Source organism: Euprymna scolopes, chromosome 16 (assembly GCF_053919585.1).
Source record: "Euprymna scolopes isolate OS-2025 chromosome 16, ASM5391958v1, whole genome shotgun sequence".
In the NCBI taxonomy this organism is placed as follows: domain Eukaryota; kingdom Metazoa; phylum Mollusca; class Cephalopoda; order Sepiida; family Sepiolidae; genus Euprymna; species Euprymna scolopes.
In genome coordinates, this window is record NC_136497.1 from 54,848,225 (window position 1) to 54,873,284 (window position 25,060).

General features: G+C 33.8%; 1 protein-coding gene across 1 annotated transcript in view; it reads right to left on the bottom strand.

The window, feature by feature from the left end:
* The window catches only part of LOC145295966 (uncharacterized), an 88,901-nt gene that overhangs the window by 8,801 nt on the left and 55,040 nt on the right, over positions 1-25,060 (bottom strand). Inside the window, exons 3-4 of the mRNA XM_080141880.1 lie at positions 9,787-9,874; positions 7,542-7,735 (exon numbers count right to left, since the gene is read on the bottom strand). Of these exons, the coding sequence (XP_079998006.1) occupies positions 7,542-7,735; positions 9,787-9,874 (282 nt within the window). The remainder of the gene's footprint in view (positions 1-7,541; positions 7,736-9,786; positions 9,875-25,060) is intronic.

The window sequence follows — 25,060 nt, forward strand, 5'->3', positions numbered from 1 at the left end:
TGTAATATCTACTAGGCTAGTTACCTGCTTTATTTGTTTCAACTATCATTTGTATTTACGTATGTATATGTATGATATGTATATATATATATATGTATTTGTATGTGTGCATGTATATGTAGGTATATGTATGTTTATGTGTGAGTGGTAAATATGTATATATATATATATATATATATATATATATATATATATGTACATTTATGTGCATGTATGTATATGCTGGTGTGAATACGCACGCAGTTGTAAGTGTAGACCTTAATATAAAGCATGTATAAATACTTATTAATATTATTTTTATTATCTATAATTTATATATATAATTATAATTTATATATATATATATATATATATATATATATATGCGTGTATAATTTATATGCATATGTTTCTTGATATATATATGTGTATGTATATATGTATATTTCTGTCCATGTAATGCATATATATGTTGATGTGCATATCTTTGTGCTGCCTTACATGCTCTTGTACTTTAATCTATGCATATATATATGTATATGTATGTATATGTATGTATGTGAATTTATGTGTGTGCGCTTATATGTATGCATAATAGCATGTGTGTGCATGTGTGTATATGGATGCATATGCATGCATGTATATGTTTGCGTATGAGTATATATATATACATATATATATATGCGTGTCTGGATCTGTACATGTCTGTTTATGCATATACATATGTATGTATATGTATACGTGTATGTGTGTAGATGCATGCATGTTTGTTAATACATATGATTATTTATATATACATGTATGTATATGGGAATACACGTATTTTATATGTATGTTCGTTGCATGTGGCTATATAGTGGTATGTATGCGTTTCCGTGGATGATAATTCTATATGCATATATATATCTATACACTTATGCACACAATTTTTATGTACAAGTTATTGGTCTATGGTTAAAATATTATTATTATTATTATTATTATTATTATTATTATTATTATTATTATTATTATTATTATTATTATTATTATTTATACGCACAGAGTTACTTTCTGGCTAAGATCACGTCCATTAAAGTATCTGCTCTGATATTGTCCTCGGTCTATGAATGTATGAATGAGAATTCCTTAAGGACTGAGACAATTTTTATTTTCCTTCAGGACCGAGACAATTTTTATTCTCATTTTTATATTAATTAATATTAATTTTTATTTTTATATTTATTTTTGTCCCTATTCTGTTGTAAGATGGGAGAAGAGAATTCACTCCCCATTAAAAGCCGACATTGTCTCTAACTCTGTCCTCGTGGGGAGGTTCATTATTATTATTTAAAACTATCACCTTTGTTATTAATACTTTATTATACTATCATTATGATAACTATTATTAATATTATTTTTACCGTTCAATAATTTTGTTTCAATTTTATTATACATATTGAAGTCAATTGCGTTTCTTTTTTGCCGTTTGAATTAAACGCTATTACGTTGCAATATTTTATAAAATAAAGAATTAAATAAAAATGTAGTCTTCTTCCACAAACTGAAAAAATAATTCACGTGAACTCTTTCGAACAATATTGCTAGGAATAAACGCTGTCCGTACTACAAATTTTCAATAAAATAAAATGCGCATCAAGTACGCTTGAAAGCCAAATCACAACGTAATATGAGAAAATAAACAAATATTTTACTTGTTTGAAATGTATAATAAATATATTTAAGAGGTATACTCCATCTCCAGTGTGTTGATTTGTTTCTTTTTTTCTTTTCTTTTTCCTTGCCATGTTGTAAAGTTGGAGAAAGAAAAGTCTGTTTTTAAAGAGCCGCGCGTTGTATCCAGCGGTTGTATTTTGAAATGTTTGAACTATACGTAGGCAACGCGAGAATAACGTCAAGAATGTGAGTTCATATAGAAACGTTGATTTAATTTGAATAAAATAAAATTACGCATATTACGCTGTGATTTGGCTTTCAAGTTCACTTTACAAGAAGAAGAAAAGAAAAAAAAAAAGAAACAACACACTGAAGATGGAGTATACCTCTGGAATATATTTGTTATAAATTTCAAACAAGTAAAATATTTGTTTATTTCCTCATATTACGTTGTGATTTGGTTTTCAAGCGCATTTGATGCATATTGTATTTTATTCAAATTAAATCAACGTTTCTATAGGGAACTCACAGTCTTGACGTTACAAATTTTCAGCTTTTTAACGTCTTTCATTTTGATACTTTTTTTGTGACCAAGAGCAAAGGTCCGATTGTAATATAAAAATATTAAATACAAAAATTAACATTGTTTTCATGCTTCAAAAACCCTCATAATATTTAAATTAATATATATATATATATATATATATATATATATATATATATATATATATATATATATATATATATATATATATATATATCCTTCATTAAACTTTCTTCTTCTTTTTTTTGTACGATTCATACAATAAACTTTATGTGTTATCCCAATTTTTGTTCGTAATCCACCCTGGATTATTATTTTGCTTATATCGAAATTCAAAATATAACAGGAAAGAAACCCATTTGATTTCAATTTCATACCACGACATCACACCCGCGCTACCTAATTCTTGCGTCCTTCAATATACAGCGCATGGTTATTTTATTTATCTCCGCACTAGATGGTTAGACACAAGGTCAGATGGAGGAGCTGATGAGAGTGTTTCTGTGGAACAAACTCGATTCGAACTTGGAAATATAGGTTTTCAGTCTGTGTCGTTAACCACTTAGCTACCACCACTCTTTGTGTTGGCAGACCTGACGCAATCCCCTACTTGTATAAAAGTTAAATACATACTTATATGGAATAATATTTTCACATCTAGAGAGATGTCGCTTAGAGATGGCATTTTTTACTTCAAAATCAAGTGGATGACGTAATTTCATTCTCAAAGAAAAGGCATTGCTAGTATTTCTCAACTCTATGGGTATCTTTATGATAGGTGCTCGACATAGTTCCAATCTCTATGGTCTCCTCTCGTAAAACATGCACTGCGAGAACTCGTCTACATAGGCTGCTGCAAATAATGTTTCTTTCTTTCTCTGTCTACCTAAATCTAAACGTAGCATGAGCAAAGCTTATTTTCAATAACTAACAGTCTGTGGAACACAATACCACTAGTCTGCTTCCCAGCTGACTACAATATGATCATTTTCAAGTCCAATGTTAAATTCTTTTTGAGCTGTTTACTTAAATAATCAGATTTTTCCCAGTTTCAACCATCCTCATGGGGTTGCCTCACAGTCTATCTGACAAACTCATTTCCACTTATCCTTGAGTAGCATCTTATCTTTGATATGCAGTGACTATTTGTATAAAAAAAACAAAAAACAAACAAAAACATTAGTTTTCATGAAATTTAATTCTCTAATTATTATAATTATTAAGATTTATCGAAATAAATCTAAGTGGGCCAGAAAACAAAGAACATCTCATAGGGACGCGAGTGCACGTCTAAAAGGATGGTTATGAAATGAATGCAGAAGTAGATATTATTCTACCATTGTGTCGAATTAAGACGAAAGAAATCGATAATTCTTACATCAATTTCAAGAAATTCTATCCGAATGGAAAGATAGGAAATATGAAAACAAAGCCCATGGATAACGTCAGTTTCCACATTCATTGACAAAAAGAAAATCAATTTATCTTCTTTAAGCAAAAAGAATTTCCAAAAATTAATCGACGGAAAAAAAGTTTTGCTTTACTTTCTTGTCTTCATTAGAATTTTAACAAATGTTTTGAACAATTAGTTTTAACAAATAATTTGAACATATAGTTTGGAAAAACTAGTTTGAACAAATAGTTTTAACATATAGTGTGAACAAATGGTTTGATCAGACAGTTTGTTCAAATGATTTAAATTTATAGTTTGAACAAATAGTTTGAATGTATAATTCGAACAAAAACCTATAGTTTAAACTAATAGTTTTAACCTATAGTTGCAATCTATAGTTTAAAAGAATAGTTTGAACAGCTAGTTCGTGTATATAGATAGAACAAATAGTTTTATCAGTTAGTTTGAACAAATAGTTTAAATAAATTATTTGAGCAAATAGTTTGAACATACACTTTGAACAAATAGTTCTGACATATAATTTGAACATATAGTTTGAACAAATAATTTGATAGTTTGAATAACTAGATTGAACAAATTCTTTAAATTTATAATGTGAAAAAATGTTTTGAACAAATTGTTTGAACAAATACTTTAAACAATTAGTTTGAACAATTAGTTCGAACCTTTACTTTTAACAACTAGTGTAAACAAATAGTTTGGGCATGGAGTTTGAACAAATAGTTTAATTTGAAAAAATAGTTTGAGCAATTAGTAAATATAGATTAACCAGTCGTTTTAATCTATAATTTGAATCTATAGTTTGAATTTGAATAAATAGTTTGAACTAGTTTGAACATTTAGTTTGAATCATAAATGTTTAATATTTTATGAATTACTGATTATAAGAATTATTTACTAGTTATGTATAAATTGTTGTAAAAATTTTTGCTTTGCAAGTATTCGCATTAGTATTCATATAAAACATAGAATTATGTCAATAATTTAATTTCCCAAATATAAATTATTATTATCATGTTGATGATTTAAAGAAAAATATTTTACCAGCTCTTAGGAGTCTTTTATTTGGGAGTTTATCCAGAATTTCATTTTCAACTCATATCAACCTTTTTGATTCTTAAACAATTGCCATTTTTTTTTTCTCCAGAATAACATTCCAAGGACTTATTTGGACTTTTATAAAGTTTGGACATTTTAAGACCTTTACTGTTGGACTTTTTATAAAATTTGAATTTTTCTTCTTTCATTTTATGTTTAAATTTTTTTCTTTATTTCTTATTCTTTAACGTATATTATTATAATGTCTTTTCGTTTTTTAGGAATTCGTATGTAGTTAATAGGAGTTAATAGGAAGTAAGTATATGTGAATAGGAATTCACGTATACTTACTTCTTTCTTTGTAGTTATATTTTAATGTTTTATTCTTGTATTTTATATTTTCTTTAATATGTCTTAATATATAATTTCTTTATTTTTTCTTTAATATGTCTTAATATATAATTCCTTCATTTCCGATCTAAATGTTTTAAGCCAACTTTTATTTATATTCTATACTTTGTATAATACTGGCCTCCCTTTTCTGATGAGAAGCATTTAGCTTCGAAATACCGTTGGCCAAAGGAAGTTTTTCTTTTTTATTCTGTCTTTATTAATCGGATAATATAAACACACACGCACACACACACACACGCACACACACACACACAGACACACACACACACACACACACACACACACATATATATATATATATATGAAAATATACTATGACAGTTAAGCTACACAGAGACGTCTGCATTTTATCATCGCAAGAAATCCTCGGGTTTAAGTGGCACTTAGCCTGACGATTCTCTGTGATGATTAAACGCAGGCTGTTCTGTGCAACTTAATGGACAAAATATATTTTACAACTAAGATCTACTCGCTTATTGAGCACTGTTGAAGTAAACACTGAAAATAATTTTTACTCTTATGACTTTAAAAGAAAGCTTTAAAAGAATTCGAGTTCCTTTTCAACCTTTGCTCCTTTTCAAAAAAGAAAAAGAAAAAAGAAACAAAACAAAAAAACTATTTTTATTATGGATTTATATGGGTTTGTGATGAGTTGCTAGGTCATTCTATATCATTCAACGAAACACGTGTAAGACGTACCATACAACCAATACAATAACATGAACATCATATAAATGCACTTGTGGTATTGGAATTTAGTATGGAATCGGTAATTGTATCGGAATCGGGAAAAATATTGGAATCAACCCATCACTAATATATATATATATATATATATATATATATATATATATATATATATATATATATATATATATTAGTGATGGGTTGATTCCAATATTTATATATAATTTATATTCTAAGCTTCAAGATGTTGATCATCTTTTCAACGTACTTAAAGAAATAAACGGTAAGATGGTCAACATCTTGAAATTTTGAATATAGACTTTTATCATTTATTTGTTGTATATATATATATATATATATATATATATATATATATATATATTATGACAGCCCCTTTAAGAAATACGTTTCTTATCGTTGAGCACTTTCTGTTGAATAAAAGTCGGTCAATTTAGCTCTTATGCGTAGATCGTCGTACAACGACTTGATCACTGTCTGTCTGACGTAATGAACATTTAAATTAAAATGTTTAAAATTCAACGCTATTTCACACGATTAATGGTAGCCGAATGGATACGGCCTCCGCTAATCGAGCCAGAGATGTCTCGTGTCGCGGGGTTCGAATCGTTCGACTGGTAGTAATTGTGACACCCTGCACTGAAGAATCCCGAAAGGATGAAACACTAGTGTCTGTAGGTATTTAATTATTATAGTAAAAAAAAATAATTATGACAGCCCCTTTAAGAAATACGTTTCTTATCGTTGAGCACTTTCTGTTGAATAAAAGTCGGTCAATTTAGCTTTTATGCGTAGATCGTCGTATAACGACTTGATCACTGTCTGTCTGACGTAATGAACATTTAAATTAAAATGTTTAAAATTCAACGCTATTTCACACGATTAATGGTAGCCGAATGGATACGGCCTCCGCTAATCGAGCCAGAGATGTCTCGTGTCGCGGGGTTCGAATCGTTCGACTGGTAGTAATTGTGACACCCTGCACTGAAGAATCCCGAAAGGATGAAACACTAGTGTCTGTAGGTATTTAATTATTATAGTAAAAAAAAATAATTATGACAGCCCCTTTAAGAAATACGTTTCTTATCGTTGAGCACTTTCTGTTGAATAAAAGTCGGTCAATTTAGCTCTTATGCGTAGATCGTCGTATAACGACTTGATCACTGTCTGTCTGACGTAATGAACATTTAAATTAAAATGTTTAAAATTCAACGCTATTTCACACGATTAATGGTAGCCGAATGGATACGGCCTCCGCTAATCGAGCCAGAGATGTCTCGTGTCGCGGGGTTCGAATCGTTCGACTGGTAGTAATTGTGACACCCTGCACTGAAGAATCCCGAAAGGATGAAACACTAGTGTCTGTAGGTATTTAATTATTATAGTAAAAAAAAATAATTATGACAGCCCCTTTAAGAAATACGTTTCTTATCGTTGAGCACTTTCTGTTGAATAAAAGTCGGTCAATTTAGCTCTTATGCGTAGATCGTCGTATAACGACTTGATCACTGTCTGTCTGACGTAATGAACATTTAAATTAAAATGTTTAAAATTCAACGCTATTTCACACGATTAATGGTAGCCGAATGGATACGGCCTCCGCTAATCGAGCCAGAGATGTCTCGTGTCGCGGGGTTCGAATCGTTCGACTGGTAGTAATTGTGACACCCTGCACTGAAGAATCCCGAAAGGATGAAACACTAGTGTCTGTAGGTATTTAATTATTATAGTAAAAAAAATAATTATATATATATATATATATATGTGTGTGTGTGTAAGAAGAAGACATACCTTTTTGTTGAAGAAGATAATGATAGGTGGGCAGAACTTTCTGTGGATCGAGCAGGTGTAATTTGACGAAAAGGTCGTTCATTTCTTGATTGTATTGTTCTTCACTGCATTTACCGGTGATTATGCGTTTCATGATGGCACGGGTCCATTCGGGTTCAGTTAGAAGATCACACAGGCGAGATGCCCATTTCTTCCTGGCAGGCGAACAGAATACATTAGCGCTTCGTTAGCGTTAGAAAAATTAACGTTTTAACAGAAAATGTAAAATAAAAGAAGGGGAATCAAGAAACAAAGTTTTCTTTATGTTCAAAGAGGCACAATTCGGATCAAGGAGAAGTTATTTTGATATATTATTGTCACTATACCTATATATATTGGAAAAGGTTTTGTCTTTTCTTTTTTTTTTTAACTCGGCTAGGGATTTTGTCTTCGTTTCCTCTCCCAAATCAACAGAGATTAGACCATTCCTGTAATGATCCTGTCTATGTTGATTTTGCGGTGGAAGTTTAGTTATGTGCAGTTCTAGGAGATCGACACTCTCATGCTTTTCCTCCTCTCTTTGAGAAGGAGTTATTTTATTGCGAATCGCCTGAGGCGCCCTCCCCGAGGAATGCCGACGGGGCTGCCAGGGCACTTTTTGCATGCCAGAGTGCCCCTTCTTGGGGGCGCTGACTTCTCAATTTCACTTTTCGACTCTGGTGTCTACGTTCTTGCAGTGGGAGAGAATTAAACAACCTTTTCTTTTTAAAATAAACATTGGCTAAACTAAGGTACTTTTTTTTTTTTTTTTTTACTTGCGAGATAAAAATGACAAGAAATATAAAATTGGTATATTTTGATAAACATAAAGAAATCACCATTAAAAAACGTATTAATAAACATTGATCATCTTAATATTTAGTGATAAAATTGCATTATTTCAATAATAAACACTGACAAGTGCGTTACTTTATTAAATCAAATCACAAGTAGATAAGAACAAAACTTACACCCACAATAGAATTTGCCGCGCTAACTCTGAACGATGTGACGTCGGTCATGTGACTAACTTTCTCAGATGCATTATTTTTTCCCTTGGCACCAAAGTCAACCAAGTACAGAGAATTTATTGACTGCGATATGTTGCTGATCCACCCTCCAAGGCTTTACCTTTTCTTTAAGAAGGGGATAATTTATTGCTGTCTGAGGCGCTTCTACCTGGAAATGCCAACTGGGTTGCCCAGGTAATTTTTTGTAGGCCAGAGTGCTCTTACTCATGTACACTATCTCTTCAATACACTCTCCGACCCTTGTGTAACATCTTCCGATCGTTGGGGGGAAATAAATAACTAGCTTTCTCTTTGACTCGAAGCAAAAATGTTCATCGATATTTTCATCTTTTCATGGACTTGGTAATAAGCCTTTGCTTGGCCCTTTTAGCTAAGAACAAATTCCCCATACTTTTTTATAGACTTGTGCCTAACTTGTTTAAAATGTACATTTAAAAAATATCTTCTGCAAATAAGTATTTAAAAAATGTAATATCCGTTCTGATTCGGCACTTCATCTTTTCTGTTGTCAATTAATGAAGAAGAACTCCTTCTAGAGTGGGCAATTTTAATTCTTGTCCAAAATCTAGAGCGCCTCTGTTTGGAGAGCTGGATTTTCGCAGCATTAAAACTGGCCTTATCCTATACGTCGAAGCTCCCATTGCTCAAGCACAATACTGAATAAATATTATTGGTTTACAGTTCAGGAGAGATGGAGAACAATTATAGTTTCTTTGGGCCATACATGACCATCAAAGTGATTTTCAATGTTGACACAATATTTTTATGATTGCAATATTTCGTTTACAACTGTGAGATGCTTGGTATAGCGTTTATATTATCGCACATAACATTGACATTAACTGGACTCTAGTAGTTGGTTGGTTAGTTGGTTGTTTTTGTTTTACAGCATATCAACCCTTTTCAGGTCATTTAATGCCGAATCCAGTTATTTGGAAGAAAAATTTTAATAGAATATATATATATTTTTTTTTCAAGTCAATTCCTATTTAACTCATAGTTGGGACCCTAACAGGTACTACTACTCCGGGTCAGAGTGGATCTGGGAGCAATGACAATTAAGGGGTGACTCCACACTCCCCAAAGCCTGCAAGCTGAGGCCTCACCATTGGATATAGTTTAAGGTCATATCCAGGACCGAGGACTCTAGTAGAAATGAAAACGAACTCATTGAATAATCGAACGAATGGACATACCCGTTATTGTCCATGAAATCCTTGAAGCAAATGCCAAGCGATTCATGTTTCACAACTTGGGGATAAACGAGGGTGTAGAGAGCAAAACCTGTAAGCAAGAAAAACAAGATGAAAACATGGCCGGCAAGTGCAAGCGAATTCGGGAGACCTTTAAAAATGAAAAGCATATTAAAAAAGAAAATAAATCAACAACACCATCCAAACTAAAATATATTATATAGACAATTTATAGAAGCAAATATGGCGGGTAGATAGAAAGAGAACAGAAGGCGAAAGCAAAAGTTAAAATACGTTTCTTTGTTTTAGTAGTAAACGTATTTTCACTGTTTGAATGCATTGAAATTTGAAAATTATAACGATTTAGAGACCAATCATTTTTTTTACAAGGAAGTTACCACTTATCAAGGCTCGAAGGCCACTTAAGGATAAGGATTAATATAAGTAAGGTGGTACAAGTAGTGTAGTAATCATTAGTGGTATAGATTGGGTAGAATTTGGATTATTTAATGAGGTGGCTCAACAAAAACTTGTTTACATTGAACTTGAAGGCTACTATATTGTAGTCTGCCAGGAAGCAGACCAACGTAACAGTCTTCCACGGGCGGACAGTTTTAGGAAAAAAGCTTTGTTCATGGAAACTGCGTTTAGATTTAGGCACAGATAGAGAGTGGGGGAAATTGTTGATAGTGGTTATAGCTAGTCGAGTGTTTGTTTTTTGCAATTGTTTTTATAAATAAATAAATTTATTTGAATTCTTGTTTTAGACCCATATGGAAAATGAAAATCAGGAAAAAATATTGCAAAATAAATTGTAATTAATTTTTTTATATATAAATCTTATTTGCTTTATCGCATCGCTCACTAGAGATGTAGTGTAAAGCTCGTGTATCATAATATTTTGGTAAAACATCCGCAGGTGTCATTATTCCGTTTCACTTTAATTTTTTATCGTACAAAAATAATGGCGGCTGTCAAGTTAGAGAGTCAGATTCGCAGAAACACATGCTGCAGAACAGATGTGACAAATATTGGGTGGGTTTATAACAGTATTTTTGTATAATGTTTTATTTTAAAATCATTATCAAAACTTTAAATATTTAGGTGTCAAATCGAGGCCATATTTCTTGTACTCCTCTAACGCTCGACACTATATGTTTTTTTTTAAAAACCGAATAAACGTTTTAAAGTGTGTAAAAACACTAAAAACTTTTTTCAGATAAGTAGAAGAGTAATTCGTCTTGCCTTTGATGACATTTATTTGTTATACATTTGTTTTTGATCAATTTTTCGTGCCGTTGTGGATTGTAAAACAAATCTAATTTATTATTATTATTATTATTATTATTATTATTATTATTATTATTATTATTATTATTATTATTATTTTATTTTATTTTTATTTGGTTTAATATATTAAGAGACATTTATTGCTTTATTTATCTCCCATTATTATTATTATTATTACCACTACTACTACCACCACCACCACCACCACCACTACTACTACTACTACTACTACTACTACTACTTTTAAAAATATAACTCTAAAATATACAGTCCCATATTGATCGGTCTCATTTTTAACGTTACTAGAAAATATGTGAAACAAAAATGTTCAGTCCGTTCAGACGAGTAATGTTAGTAAGTCAACAAACTTGTCAACGAGAGCCGGATGAAGATGTCAGTTCCCAACTTCGCCGGCAGATAAAGTATTGAATAGATAGTGTAGAGGGTTACTTCCAGGTCGATGAACAAAACATCTCTGCTTGAGCGACTTTGCTTTCTGGCGTAAATAGTCCAGTTTAGAATATTCCTAAAATCAGGATTTTGATTCGCTGACAGGTCATGAAATTACATCAGTAAGATATCCATTCACTGAAAGAAAGTAGTTTGTTACTGTTGCGGACCAACCGCATTGGACCAGCATAATCTAACATTGAATTGTTCATGTTGTTTTGTTTTCTATAAAGAGAAATCACCATTCTGTGCCCAACAAAGGTTTTTACCTTATTACAAGAATATTTTTGGAGAATTGGAGGGAAAATGGGATTTTGATTTAAAAAAAGATTTCTTTTTTCTCATTGGCAATGACAGTCAGTAATCCCGTAATTTTATTTATCTTCTCTCCAGGTTAGACACAAGGTCAAGTGGGGGTTTGATGAAAGTGTTCCTGTGAAACAAACTGGATTCGAACTTGGCACACCCAGGTTTTCAGTTCGTGTCTTAAGCCTTTAATCACGTGGTTATAAACTTTATTTGTTGGACACCTGTTCCCAATAATACATATTAGATGATATAATTTTTCAGATAAATCCAAAAATTCAGTACACAAAGTTAAGACGCCAGAAGTAGACTCGATTTAGCTAAATATGGAACGGAAATCACTAAGCATGAAACGAAATACGAAACCATGCGGAAACACTTTTTCATGAAACAATAAAAAATAATAAACTTTTATTTTTTGCATTTTTTAATATTTAAAATATATTCATAAGGATGTATTTTATTTCAAAGTCCCCAGGGTACGTCAAATCCTGATGAAAATGAACAAACGGTGCAGTTTTATACCGTAATATAGGTAAATTTGAGTTCTGCACCATGCAAAAAAAGAAATGACTAAGTCCATCATTTGCCCCCCCCCAATTTAGTCACCCCCCAAATCCCCAAAGCTTTAACATAGTTAAATTTGAGTTCAGCACCATGCAAAACTGCTAGATAGACATACACAGAAAATTTGGGACAAGTTTCTCAACCACATAAAAACAGGAACGAGACGATCAAAAGCTGGTCAGATAGAGCTACAAAAAACGACATAACCATTTGCAGATGTAGAGGAGGACCATACGATGCAGCACTACCGTGTCTTCCTTCTACCACCAAACCAGATCAACTTAAAAAAATCTTACAGTGTTCGATGATATTGCAGAGGAAAGTGTAAATGAGATGCTAAACAAGCGTATAACCACATATTTCAAATACACGAAAAACACATTAAGGTTAGAATAGTTGGAAAAATCAATTGTAAAAGTGATGTTCTCCTAAATATTGAAGGTTCAATTAGGACCTCTGTCCAGTCATGACTGATGGAACAAGAGCTTGCTACCCTCGAGATATAAATAAAGGGTTCCATTCAAAATTCCGTCCAAATTCCTGAGTTTGACAAGAAGAAGGTCGGAGGTTACATCGACCAAAATGTTGTAAAAAATCATACTCAAGATGAGAACAGTAAATCAAAATAAAACGGACATTAAGCTTCTAATGGAAAACACAACCGCACGAGAACAGAAATAGGGTGATGAAACGCTTCTATGCATCGGTGGGGTTACAAAATCAACCCAACTATCTGCAAATTTAGAGAAGAGGACCAGACAATGCAATACTGTCTTATCTGCCTTTTAATACTCAACCAGTGTAGCTTTAAAAAATCTCACAGTATTTAATGGCCATATAAAGAAATGCAAAACTGCCATAAAACCATACGAAAAGGAGATTTTGTAACGAAAAACTTCTTTTATTCATACAAATGATTCACCGTATTCACAACCACGCATTACTTACCCGGTTTCGTCAGCTTGAATTGGAAAAGTAAAAGTTCAGTGGCGGTGGAGGAGTTTTGTCTGTGTTAGGTTTGTTTAGACCAAGAGCAGAATTTCATTATTATCGACCGGTTTCATGAGAGCTTTATTTATTTATTTATTTATTTTTTAAATAAACCACTAAGGAAATGACATCAAATATTGATCGAGGAGTTCGATCTTAATTGTTATCGAATAATCTGATTGCTGTGAATGCTCTGGGAAGCCGCTTATTAAAATTACCTTTGGGGATTATCGCTTTTTGACGACAATAAACAGATAATAACATTGTGCAAACAATACGAATGTTTCGATTATTTGAATCAATTTAATTCGATTATATTGATTCTTTTTTATTTGCCTGCAAAACCAAAATAAAATAACTTACCAACGTTAACCACAAGCTGCTTTTTTGTTATTTATTTTTTATTTGGTGGAATTTTGTACAACATTTTGAACCAATGATAATGATGATGATCATCATCATTATCATCATCAGCAGCAGCAGCACCAGCAGCAGCTGCAATAACAGCAACAACAACAACAACAACAACAACAACAGCAACAACAACAGCAACAACAGCAACAACAACAACAACAGCAACAACAACAGCAACAACAACAACAACAACAGCAACAACAACAACAACAACAACAGCAACAACAACAGCAACAACAGCAACAAGAACAACAGCAACAACAGCAACAACAACAGCAACAACAACAACAACAGCAACAAGAACAACAGCAACAACAGCAACAACAACAACAACAACAGCAGCAGCAACAACATTGATATCACGAGCTGTCTCTGCAGCTTTTCGGCCTAGTTTTAACTGGAGCAAGAAAATCGTGCGGACTTGAATTTTATGCATACTGTCGAAAAACATGCAAAAAAATAAATGAAGAGATTGAGAATGGTAACGAATAACACGATTCAATAGAGCGAAAAACGCGCTTCAAAATGATATATAACATGTCTCTCTCTCTCTTTCTCTCTCTCTCTCTCTCTCTCTCTTTCTTTCTCTCTCTCTCTCTCTCTCTCTCTCTCTATATATATATATATATATATATATATATATATATATATCCATGAATTAATTCAGAAATATATATAAAACTAACATATCTGAGAAAACGATATTGTTTTTGCACTAACCTAATAGTAAAACGATCAAGATATTTAAATCGATAAAGCAACACAGTCTTTTGAAATACTATAAATAAGTAAATATCACATCTACTTCTATGCCTAATTTACATAACTATTTCTTAGACAATTCATAATACATTGATAGTTTGTGTCACTCATTCGTAATTTTATTGCCGTAATATTCGATATGTGCATGCAGTAGTTTTATTGATATTAATAGTAATTAATTAAAGTAATTCAGTAAGAAGTATATATTGCCAAAACTTTAAAAAAATATACATTAATTTTCAAAGTAGATAAAATGAAATAAAAACTTAGTTTTTGAAATTATAATAAAGCAATATTAAATATATGTTGCCTATTTAAAAAGTATACTTACGGCTAGATTATAGGCCGTCGAATGGCAAATATTTTTGCTTGCAGCAGCAGCAGCAACAACAACAACAACAAAACTATAGAGTCAGAAGGACTGGCACCACAACAAGTCGAAGGGTCAAGGAGGATGGAAAGATCGAAAATAGAAAGCCCTAACCAGACCTCCACTGGATGAATGCGAAGAGGATTGTCACCTTGGGGGAGAGTTATTTCCACCCAAATTCCAGTGAAGAACAATGATCGCTTCCAATGAAAAATCAATGGTAAACAGCTGTTGCGATAATTCAAATTCATTTGCAAATATATCGAAAGAGGCAGAGAATACTGGAAATCTGGGGAGACTTATTGTCATTCAGACTTAAGGGAACACCACGGGTTGTTCTCAAATAGAAATCTTTAATGATGGCCTGTGTGAAAACCCACAATAATAATAATAATAATAATAATAATAATAATAATAATAATAATAATAATAGAAGAAAATCAAAATAGTACCGATAATAGTAGGAGCACTAGGAACAATTCCGAAAAACCTGGATAAAAGAATGGCAGAAATTGGAATCAGAGGAATAATTGCAAAAATACAACGCCTAACGATAATGAAAACGGCTGAAATATTAAGGAAAACCCTTAAATGCGGAGAATAACACAAGACAATATAACGAAGAAGCATTACAGGGAATGAAGAACACCGAAGCTGCAGATCTACATGTTCTACACCCCCATCATGCATTCTCTCCATTGTTTCACCACCGTCTCCCCGAATAGAAAAGTGATACCAAAGGGCCGAGAAGAGTCAAGGAGGATGGAAAGACCGAGGAGGGAGCACTGGCCAGACCTCGGCTGGACAAGTGTGAAGAGAACTGGGATCTTGGGGAGGCTTAGTGCCACTCAAATTCCAGTATAAACCAATGGCCACTGCCAGCGAGAAATCAATGGTAAGCGGCTGTTGCGATGATGCAAATTTATTTGCAAATGCTATCGAAGGAGGAAGAGAGAGCTGAATGTCTCGGGAAACTTGTTTTCACTCAGTTTCCAGAGAACACCACAGGTCTCCAATTAGATCGTTTGTTGACGTGTGAAAGCTCCATGTGAGCCAATAATAATAATAATAATAATAATAATAATAATAATAAGATTGCAGATTTTTCTGTGCCAGAAGACCACAGAGTGAAAATCAAGGAGAATGAAAAGCGGAGCAAATACATGGAACTGGCCAAAGAGCTCAAGGAGATCTGGGAAATGAAGAAAGTGAAAATAACACTACTAATAGTAGGAGTGCTTAGAACGATACCAAAAAACTTTGAAAAAAGAATGGGAAAGATTGAAATCAGAGGGATGGCCGAGAAAATACAAATTTCAATAATGAAAACAGCAGAAATATTAAGGAAAACCCTTGAATGTGGAAACTAACACCACGCATGAACTACACACAAACTTGATACAGAAACATCTACAGGTGCAAAATACAAAGGAACATCACAAGTCAATCAGGGACATCTCTCGGCTCTACAACCTTTGCAGAACAGCAGCTATAGGTAGATAAAGGCATGGAAACTGTTTAAACCAGAAGCCCATCACTCCAGTTTGTCATCCTTCGTATGCCAGTCTTAACGTCATCGATGGTTATCTCAACGTTCTTCATCTGATGATAGCTTTTCTCTGACCTCTCCCAACCAGCTAGCCTTCTCATTATATCGCCCTTCAACAGACCAAATCCCACTCCAGAACTTCCTTGCATCTTTTGCATTTGGAGTGTTGTTATTTCCCGCCTGTTTACTACCGTTTAATTCTTTATACACCTTGTTCCGGAAAAAGTTGTTCTGCCGAAATGCAACACTTTTCCAACAAAATTCCTAATTTTCATACCACCAGTGTGGATCTTCTCTTTCAACATTGTTAGAACGTTCATCGTTCCTTTTTCCAGCAATCTATACCTCCTTTCAATCTCGTCCTTGGCTTTCTGTCCTAATTTAACTCCTTTTCTTATTTCTTCGATTCTACCAGTGTCTTTTCGCCACCGTTTAATACTTTCTTCAAGCCGCCTCTGCCAGTGTGGCCTTCTATCCTTCATTTCTCCCTTTTTCGTCTGTAATAAGCCAAGACGATTCGCAATAACGTATGACGCTGCATACAGAAGCCTGTTAAGTTCCGTAATCAATATGTTCTTTCTTATGATGTGAATTATTTCTTGAATTATTTTTACCTCGTTTTTCACCTTCCGTCTATCACTACTCTTCATACTTGGAATCTCTGTGATATCGTCTCTAAGAAGAACCTCTCTTAACTTCTGAAGTACTTCTTTTTCTACAGAAGTCAAAGTTCGAATTTCATCACCATTTCTCCATACATCTGCTCCTTTCACTGGCTCCATTGTCTCAGAGTCAATGATCTCATCTGCCTTAGATCCTTCAAACTCTTTCTCATTACTTCCACTAACCATAGGATTCCATACCTCCTCAGTTGTCCGCCTCCCATCATCGGTTATATTTCCCTTCTGCACTTCCACTCTCTCAGTTCTTTCATCAGAGCTAGTTTCATCAATTTTACTTTCGTTATTCATTTCATTCCTAACCATCCATTCAATCTCTTCTCTTGCAATCACTGAAAGTAGGTTGTTATTTTTAATTTGTTTTAACTGGGATACCAAACTCGCGACACTTCTAGCTCCTCTTCCTCTCGCCCGTTCTTCCTTCACTTTTCGGATATATCCACCAGATTTGGTACTTCCACTTCTTACAAAGCATTGCCACAGTACTCTTCTTTCCTTATCCGTCCACGTTTTTTTTACATTTCCTGTTCCAACGTGTAATAACCAATAAAGTAATTTTTTTTAATAATTATAATAATAATAATAATAATAATGATAATAATGATAATAATAATGATAATGATAATAATAAAAATAAAAATAATAATAATAAGTAGAAGAAGAACAATGACAATAATAATAATAATAATAATAATAATAATAATAATAATAATAATAATAATAATTTCAGTTAGAAAAGCTTACGTTGTTCGTTTTTTTTAAACTCCTCTGTCGATGTTGCTTTTGGCCAGAAAAATGTACACAAAAACAGAAACATAAAACATCCAAACATGTGAAAGACAATTCTCCGTTTAACCATGAATTCAAGTTTTAAATTCTAATTTCAGTTAGAAACGCTTCTTTTTTCCCACTCTGCTATTTTTTAAAACTCCGCCGTTGATGTTGCTGACGACCGGAAAAATGTACACAAAAACAGAAACATAAAACATCCGAACATGTGTAAGACAATTCCTTGTTTAACCATAAATTTCACGTTCAAATTAAAATTTCGGTTAGAAACTCTTACTTGTTTCGTTTACTATTTTTTAAACTCCGCCGCTGTTGTCGCTTTTGACCGGAAAAATGTACACAAAGACATAAACATAAAACATCCGAACATGTGTAAGACAATTACTTGTTAACCATGAATTTCAAGTTCAAATTAAAATTATTAATAATAATAATAAAAATAATAATAATAATAATAATAATAATAATAATAATAATAATAATAATAATAATAATAGGGACAGCATTATTATTAGAATCGTTACAGTCATATAATCCATTATATGACAAAGATGCTTTATGAAAATTTTGGTAGAGTGTTTACCAGCAGATTTGTTTATTCCTTAAGCGCTTATAAGTATTGTTACCATCGTCAGTAATGATAGTAATATGATCTTGGACACACTCTACATTCGGTGTACCAAAAGTTTCAACTTTCGTGCCATTCTGTTCAATAATTTCGAAGACCATACATGTTTATTGTTTTGCCATATATATAATGCAATTTTGTAGAGTAGTTTTGGATCCTATAAGTGGCAAACAAAGGGACAGACAAATACTAAATTATAATATAGATTAGTAAATTTAGTTTAAAGATGAAATTATAGGCATTTTTACAATTGTTTCGCCACTTATTAAGGTCAACAGCCGCTCGAAGATGAGGGTTAATGAGACGAGAGGATGTCATCTGAGTGATGAGGAACACTATGTTATTACTAATATCGATATATGGCATGCACTGCGTTTGATTATGTATTGAGCGTCTTATTCTATTTTCTTTTTTTGCCATTTGATTAAAAGACGATCAAATTGTAATCAATAGAGAAGTACTCATGCAGTAATGTTTTCCAATGTCAGGAGACCCTTGCAAATAAGCTATTTTCGTGGAAATTCCGCTTCACACTAGGCTCATCGAGGGAAAAAAAGGAAAGTCTTTTTCTATTGCTGTAGAGAAACAAGTTCTTGCTGCGAATGTTTTATAAGAAGGAACTGAAGATTGGAGCTCAGTCGAGCACTTTTTTGGAAATAACGATAAAGTATAAAGATAGACTAGCAACGTGAGAAAGAAGCTGGGTTTAATAGAGGGCGAATAGAACTACTAGTATATCATTTGGTTAATTTAAAATAAGAAGAAATGAAAGTTCAGTCGGCATCAGCTAGTGTTTTATTGTCGGGCGGTATATAAAGCGGGTCTATATGACAGATGTCGCTTTTATGTTGTAATATAATTCAATGTGTGACGTCTAGTGGTTAAAATGTTTTTCTGTTGTATGCATGTATGTGTGAGTGTTTCACAAATAAATCAAGCGTTCATTAATATTCATTCTGTATAGTGCACAGGCAAAGAATATACCTCTCTCTCTCTCTCTCTCTCTCTCTCTCTCTCTCTCTCTCTCTCTCTCTCTCTCTCTCTCTCGTGTGTTCATCTCTTCTAATTATTCAAGTTCATCTCCCTTCGGAAGAATCCAAACAATAATAGGTTGTATATTTCATATAACTTTATTGTTGACTTCTCATCGGAGCTGCAGAACGTTGTAATTTTCTACATTATGCTAAAGTCGCGTTTCTTCAGCTTCCAAAACGCGGAGACGATATCTTTTGTATTAAGTTGTCCGACATTTCCCGTCTGACTTCAAGCTCTAAAATCTGATTACGTGTATTATTAATCTATCTCATTACGTCATTAATTAGCGTAACATTAAGATCACCTGATGCCGTCACTAAAGTCATCTCCGTTATGTTTGTTAGAACGTAAACAATCTTGTTTGTTTTAACATTCCTATGCTAACTTTCCTCATACATGCATACTCTACCTTGCTATTTTTATCCTAAAAATATCTTTCCTCTTCACACACACACACACACACACACACACACACACACACACACACACACACACACATATAGATATCTTTCCTCTTGATACATATTTTCTAGATATCAAAAAACAATCATAATAATAATCGTTCAGATTACTTAGTATCCCCCGGTAGTACTCTATGCAACTCTAGGTAAACTCGAATGTTAGTTTTACTCGGCCCTAGGAATTGGTAGAAACGGGCGTGACGCCATGTGGCTCAAAGAGAGAATGAGTGAGAGAAGTCATTTCTCGGAAGCATGATAAGTATGAGAATATCGTTCGAAAAATATGCTGATACGATGTGATTAAGCAGTAACTCTCTCTCTCTCTCTCTCTCTCTCTCTCTCTCTCTCTCTAACTACCCTCATCATTCAGTGATCTGCAACAAAAGATCCAGAAGAATAAACCTTCTATGTCTTCCATCAGTTTTGTTTTGACTTTTTTCAAGAGGTATGAAAGGACTTGATTGGAGGCGGTGTTTCCTCTGTCTGACAAGATCATAAAAAAGGTACGCATTGGAGGAAGGTAAGATTATGACCTTCCATATATGATACAAGGTTGAAGCGTAAGCGGTATAGGGATCAGAAAAGATCACACCCACTAGATTTCGAAGTTGATTTTGTATTTTATCAATGGAGCAAAGAATTTTCTCTGCTGCACCTAAATGGCGGATTCATTCATTCATGTGAATCAGATGATTATATTGTTGGCATTGGTTTTCCCGATATCTTTTTAATCAGAATCCTTTTTAGAAAGACATCAGGTTCTTACAAGAGGGGCCACATAAAGGTTGCAGAAATCCTAAGTAAAAGTTTTGTATGGAACGAATTGGATTCGAACTCGAAACACTTAGGTCGTCAGTCCGTGTCATTAACTACCTAACCATCATCACCTTCCAATGGCTGCTTGCCATGGTAATATGCAGAGAGAATCCACTGGATTTGAAACACTAAAACAATCATCGAATATTTTTCTTTGAATGGAATAACCCACGGATTATTATGCATATTTTTATGAGTAAGAAAAAAAAAGACGAAAATTTTAACAGAACAACAAAGAATCCTGACGCGAAATTAACGAACCTTTCTTATCTCGAAGTCACAATTACGTTCCAGAATTTTTAAAACCATCGGCAAATTAGATTATGATAATTACAGTTAATTGGACCGAGATAATCGATACAACAGTTTCCTTGATCGCCTTTTTAAAAATAAAATATGGATTTAAAAATGTTGCATTCTTTTCAAAAAATATCAAAGGAACATGTGTGACCATTTCATTGCAGATTAAAATCGATTATCAGAATTAAAAAAAAAAAAGATATAATTCGACTTAAAGAAAAAAGTAGCTTTTTGTTGCCTCAACACCAAGTGACCTCATTGAAGATCAAATACGGATGATCACTTGGCGTATTGGTGTTGCAGCAGTAACGATTGCAGACGATCACAACAGCAAGAGTAGCTCGCGGTTTACGATTTTGTGTTCCTTTTCTAAGCTCAGCACTGATTGGTACAAGCATGTAATTTCTGTCCTGGCTTTCCTAATCATATGCCATCTCTCTGATGAGCTGAGCACGTGATAAAAGTTTATAAAGTGGTTAATATACCTTCTTTTTTTCTGCTTGGGGACCAAAGCAAGTTGATTCATCTCACAACATCTCCTTTAGTCGCAATTTTCCCTTTTAGAATGCAATCTTCTCTCTCGGGTCGTTTGGACCTGGAGTCCAACAAGAAGCTACTAAGGCTACTATAGACGCACACATGTGGACTTACTACAATACACACACACACACACACACGCGCGCTCGCGCGCACGCACATACATGGTCCTGACTTCAACACAACTGTATAGGACGTGTTCTTTGTAGATGGACATTCATTCTTCTTTCAGAAATAGACGTATCACTTCCCTACTTACGTGACATTCATTTAACACCGCGTGAATTTCCTTACCTTTTTGTCTTCGTCCAAACTTGTGGACTTATTCGATTACTAACATTCTTTGCTTTTCCAATCTCTCGTTTATTAACACGTTTATGAAGATGATCCAATAAAGTTATTTCAAATGTTAGAATGAGATTTTGTTGCTCTATTCTACAATGGTTCTAGGAACGTGTAATGTAATTACTGGGCAACGTTCCCTGAATGACTTGCATCATCATCATCATCATCATCATCATCATCATCATCATCTGCTGCTGCTGCTGCTCCATGGCGTCAAAGATGATATGGCAATCAGCTTTCTCTGGCCCTCGAGATTTTTTGTCTTCCTATACGTATTACCCAGCATCGATCCTCCCACCTGTTTCTTTGTATAATCCTCCTATATCCTCTCCATACAGTTTCCTCACAGGATTATCTCTGCGTGTTTTCATGTCTCTCTTTTCACAGTCGTCAGTAAATCCACATGTGGCCCACCTGCTTGAATTAACCGGCGCTCCACTTCTTCATTTGCAATGTGCTTCCTATATTAGATGATGAGGATCTTTCGAAATCATCTCATCTCTGCAGTCTATGTTCTTGTTCGCAATTAGGGTTGAGCAATCACGCGAATACAGAAATATCGAGATGACTAAGGATGACGTTAAAAAACGATAATTGCACCTGTTTCTGACATCATAATGGATCTTCCCGGTGTATTCTACTCTTTTTAATGGATGATGTCACAAAACGATAACATCGTAAGACGGTGTATTCTACTTATCCGTTAATGGATCACGTCACAAAACGATAACATCGTAAGAGTATTCTACTTTTCCGTTAATGGATGACGTCACAAAACGATAACATCGTAAGACGATGTATTCTACTTTTCCGTTAATGGATGACGTCACAAAACGATAACATCGTAAGACGATGTATTCTACTTCTCCGTTAATGGATGACGTCACAAAACGATAACATCGTAAGACGATGTATTCTACTTCTCCGTTAATGGATGACGTCACAAAACGATAACATTGTAAGACGATGTATTCTACTTCTCCGTTAATGGATGACGTCACAAAACGATAAGCAGACCTTCTTTTGTTGGAAGGATGTATGGTCATGTTTAGTCTTATAGGGTGCATCCTTCCAGGATTTACCTTCCTCCTTTGTTTCTTGACAATCGCCTGAGGCTACACTACAGGAGAATGCCAACCAGACTGTTCAGATAATGTTTGTGCTGCCAGAGCGTGGTCAGTACTAAAATGGGTGACCATTTTGGAATTCCAAATGCTGTATGGGCTTTCCGCTTATCTCGGCATTATCGTTTCCTAGAACTTCTGCTTGCCACTCGATTAAAGCAGTACCAATTCAGGAGAGATGTGGTTGACGATTGCGCAACCCTTGCCTCACAATTAATCGCACAGCTACCCTTACAGGGGTATCCATTGTCTTTTCAGACTGAACGGAGGCATCAATCGCCTTATTTCCTCATCTTCCGGTTTTGTTCCACATCTTTCGAGGAAGAAAATATGGTCGAGCCACGTTTACTACCTGTTGAGGAGTGATAGAACGATACCTCGAACGGAATTAGTCTTAACGACTATAAATATATTTACATATTTTATTTTAGAGGATTCCGAGAATTCTTCACATAGAGCTAGCACTCGAAGTCTAACAGAAAGTAGGGTTGTTGTACTTTCTTCTGACTCTGCTATGTCGAAATGCGGTAACTGTTAGGAGTATTCCTAGGTTGTCCACCCTCTCAGGCTTTACATTTTCTGCTGGAGAAGTGATTTGTTTATAGCCAATCTCCTGAGGCATCCCTAGCGGATAATACTAACAGGGTTAGTCAGATAGTTTTTGGAGCCAGAGTCTGCTACCTCTTATATGCTGTCATACAATCCCGACTTTCTAGCCTCGTGTCACATCTTTCCACGATCAGAGGGGGTGTAAATACCCTGTAAGTAGAAAGTAAAAGGTACAGTTGATTGTTGTACATATTGCATTCGTTCTACTTTCGACTATGAATAATGATATAAAATGATCACACGTGAAAGAGTATTTTTACTTTCGAGCCAACATTTTTAGAAAAATTATGGATTCCCTATTTTCTTCTGATTGCGGGTTAAATAGCGTTATTAACCTTATTTCACGAACGTACATAGAGAGGGACGCGCTTTAGATATTCTATATTAAAGAATGGCGAGAGACAGGAAGTGCTGTGTGGAAATGACGTCACTTTTGAGAAATATCACACACACTCTCAAGCACGCACACACACAAGCACACACGCACACACACTATAAGAATTTATAAATCAATCTATGTGTAAAGGTATGTGCCGCTCATTGCTGTTGAACATATATGACTAAGTTTACTGTATATATCTGCTGATTTGACGTTATATATATGGTTGCAATTCTTTCTTTTCACATTTTAATTGATGGTGGTCTAGGGGTTGAATACCAGACTCAAAAGTAACTTTGCAACTGGGTTTGAATTCTTTAGTAATTATTTTTAACATCGAATATTGCGTAAGCATGAAACAATAGTATATGTAGGTAAACCAGGTAAATATTTAAACTAAAAAATGTTATGGTTATATTTATATGTCATATGCACAATTATTCTCTATATAAATGTTCTCTGCTTTAATCGATGACGTCATTCGCTTGTGACTTCATTTATGTGCGACGTAAACTAGTGTAGGTTTTGTTTAAAATCGATAAAGTTGATTACGATCTGCTGTGAACACGCAAATGTAGTCAAGTAAACATATTGATTAGATTCGAGAAGGATGAGGTGGTATTGTTTGGCACCGTGGACAAATATAGAGATCAATCGGTTTAACGAGTCTATCATCAAATAAGGACGACAATTCGGTATACGAAATATCTATATACATTTAGCCATGAGAATCACATTTTCATTCTTACGAATGGGCCAAATAATCTATGACATACCAGCCATATATGTAACATCAAAACGTAATATATATATATATATATATTAGTGACCACAGGGGGGAAAAAAACGAAGCAGAAAAACTGAAGCTGCCTGCCA